General features: G+C 33.0%; 1 protein-coding gene across 1 annotated transcript in view; it reads left to right on the top strand.

The window, feature by feature from the left end:
• ERICH1 (glutamate-rich 1) overlaps nucleotides 1-3,148 on the top strand; it is a 180,276-nt gene extending 177,128 nt beyond the window's left edge. The window contains exon 6 of the mRNA XM_009999258.1: nucleotides 3,075-3,148. Coding sequence (XP_009997560.1) covers nucleotides 3,075-3,148 — 74 coding nt within the window. The remainder of the gene's footprint in view (nucleotides 1-3,074) is intronic.
• The last annotated feature ends 368 nt before the right edge of the window (nucleotides 3,149-3,516 follow it).

The raw sequence follows: 3,516 nt of genomic DNA, 5'->3' as shown, positions 1-3,516 counted from the left end.
ATTCTGTTTGATTTTGCAGCCTTTAGACAAGCCACTTTGTTTACGTTTTTGAAGCATGAAGATCAAACTGAAGAGAGAATACAGAAGCAAATTAGAGACAAATACATGCAACTACCCTAATTTGCTGATGTGTTTTTTGTCACTTGTAAAAGCAGAAGATGATTTACTGAGTGATTTTTAAAATTGATGGATGCTGCAGCTGATGCAGCCTGAATTAGTTTACTCTTCTAGTTGATTTTTTTTCCTAGTAACTGTTGTCACTCTGGGCTTAATTCTAATCTCATTTCAAGCTCACAGTGGTGTAACCATAATAGCTGATTTTATATTCATGAGGTACAACAACATAAGAAAGAGGAAAACACATTGGTTTTTAATTATTAAAGGATACTTAAACACCTGCTAGATATTAATTCATCTAAGCAGAATTTTATAATACATTCTATTTGTAATTCAGGAATTCCAGTGAATGAGAGTATAGCGCTCTGAAACTTTACCTCGGATCACACTTTTAATTATATTTTTTCCTACTTTTGGCCCAAAAATAGGTCATCTTTCCCAACTTTTTTTGTTTGTTTTTTTTTGTTTGTTTGTTTGTTTTAATTTAAAATTTAATTCCAAATTAACAGGTGATAAAAATTGAGAGTTTTTGCAAAAACTTTTTCTCTCAAATAATTCAAGGTCTTGTTACGGAATTACAGGTTGGGATTGTTCATGAAGATAAAAATGTACACTACATCATAGTGATCTCAAATCTTTTTACAAGTTTGATTATTTTTTCAGTTTTGTTTATTTTTACTGGGGCATGATGTACTAGAAGAGGTTATTCCTTATTAACATTATGAAAATAAAATTATTTTTTTTAAATTTAGAAAGGCAGTATTATTTTTACAAAATAAACCTGTTTTATTCCCTGTAGTTCAAATGTTCAAAAAACAAGTTAACCCTTTGTCCCATGGTTATGAGTCTACTCAAGATGCTAGCATCAACGGAATAATCGTGTGTGCTATGTTTTGTTCAGTTTTGTCTTCAAGGAAGAAAAGAGTAGGGAAAAAAATGAGAAGTGATCCATCTCTTTCATATAAGTGCAGGTTCTTCAGTAGTAAACTTTATGAATTAAGCATACCATTATGTATCTTTTTTTTCTTCATATATATATATATATATATATATATATGTTCTGGCTTAATCTAATTTTCCACTGGGGCTACAAAGTCCCACTTGGCAAGTTTATACCTACTGACGATAAACTTACTTTCCTTATTAAGTTTTTACAGACCCTTTAGAGTAAAGCTATGGGCTGCCCAAGGTCTGTAGACCACAAATTTGTAAACCAGGATCATGTTTTGGTATTTCCTTCACACCCCTTAGCATGTTACTCAGATTGGGAATTGTGATTCAACCAAAAGAAAAAAGAAACAAGAAACAAGCTACTATTTTATCTTAAACTCTTAGATCTCAATTTTTGCATCAAAGAAAGATCTAACAACATTGGTGGTAGGGTCTGAAAATTTCTGCAGGAAGAGGAACTTGCTGAGCAGATTGAAAAAGAAAAATTATCTATATCAAGGTATTATCTTTAACTCTTGATTTAAATAAGAAAACATACTTGAACAAGAAAATCTTTAGGATTAAGAGAGACTTGTGGTTCTGTCTAGTTGTCATTCTCCATCAACTTACCTTATACTTTATCCTTCAAGTTACTCCATCAAGTTACTTCTAACTTTGTACTTCAGCAATCATGCAAAGTTGAGGTTGGTCAAGTTTTTGTTTGAACATGGCTATTTAAAGAGTCATTGTTCTCAGGCTGTAAAAAAGAATGAAATGTCCTACTAGTATTTCCATTTATCTAATAGTCTTTGAAAAGAAGTACTTAACATCTAAGTAAACTCTTTTATAAGTGCAAGGAAGAGAATGTTTAAAATTAACATAGGCACACATGTTTCTTGTGACGTGGGCTTGGCTGATCTCAGTCAGAAAGTCAGTGGCCATGTGCAAAAAAGGACGCCAGACACCAGCAGGATTCTGTGCAGTGCGCTGGGCAAAGGAGAAGACCTGTGACTAGAAATAATGCTCCATTTGCTGGTTGGAAACTGTAGCTTTTGAAATGAGGGCTACTTAATTCCCATTTCACATCAATTATTAAAGCATAGGTGGTTGCCTAATTTAAAAAAAAAAAAAGAGTAATTATCTCCTAATTTATGAACTGGTTCAGCTTCTACTCATCAACTTCATTCCATCATCTATTAACATTTCCTTTTGCTGGTTAGTACCAAGTCTCAAATATACTCTTCCCTTGTTGCCTAGGAAATTACCACTCACTGAAGAGCTAGAAGCTTCTTTTAACTACCTTTTTTTGGAGAGCTGTCCCTTATATATGTCTCCATTGCACGGGTTGGAGAGATACATTTTGCAGACCAGAAGTAATAGTTGCTGTGCACAGGCTGGAGACATAGAGGCCCTAAAAGGATTAAATTTAACTTTTTTTTTTTATGAACATTCAAAGAAAAGGAAATAAAATGGAAAACCTGTATAGAATCATCTTAAATGTGATATTATGTTATGTTCTGTAGAAAGTCCTGTCTTTAGAAATAAATACAATCACACAAATCATCTCTTAATGAAGACAGAAGCCATGCATTTTGATGCTTTAATGCAGCTGTCTGTGCATGACAACTCATTCTCAACTGGGACTACTAGGTGCTACTGTAGGATAAATAATAATGTGTGAAATTACTCTCCAGACAGAAGGAGTTGAAGAAGATTGCACTCTTTTAGCCTTACATTTATGATCATGTAATTTTGATCTTTTTTTCTGAATTACTGTATCTTAACAAATAAGACATTCCAAAATAGAGAACAAAAATTGTGTTTCATACAAATAATTGACCTCCTGAAAGAAAATGCACCTGTTTATCTATAAGTTTGTATGTATTAGTCTTCAAGTTCTGATTTCCTCATTGGTTTTAGTGAAATGCTAATATTGAATGGAAACAGATGTTTGCTCGAGTCTTCTTCTATAACATTGAGAAATTTCCTAAAGGTATTTCAGGACTAATGTGTTTTCTTTGTTTCAGATCATACCAAGATAGTCACGTCACTGTTTCACTACTGGATTACAGATATCCTTCCTGTGAAGGACAGGAAATAAAGCCTTGCCTGTGTCCATTCACGCAGGGTTAAAATTTAATACACAAACTCTTAATCAAGTAGCAATTGTTCAGGAAGAGCAGTGTCAATATGCATTCTACACCTTCAGGTAAATGAATTATTGTTCTGTGTTACAAACTCCAGCAGACAACAAGAAAGTATTGCCACATGAGATTTTTGTGTTTGGTTCGTCAAGAATATGTATATGCTGTGGGCCTCAGTCTTCAGCTGGATTACTATGTACATTTCACTTTAGTATAAGAGACTTACCTGGAATGATAAAGTCTGTATCAAGTATTTTGTTTGAGAAGTATAATTTTTTGTTGTTGTTTATAAATTGATAGTTCCTTTCTGGAAGTTTAATTTCTT

The sequence above is a fragment of the Chaetura pelagica genome, unplaced genomic scaffold, assembly GCF_000747805.2.
Source record: "Chaetura pelagica isolate M959 unplaced genomic scaffold, ChaPel_1.0 scaffold90, whole genome shotgun sequence".
Lineage (NCBI taxonomy): Eukaryota > Metazoa > Chordata > Aves > Apodiformes > Apodidae > Chaetura > Chaetura pelagica.
Note: the sequence above shows the minus strand (reverse complement) of the source record. Positions and strands in the feature narration are given on the sequence as shown.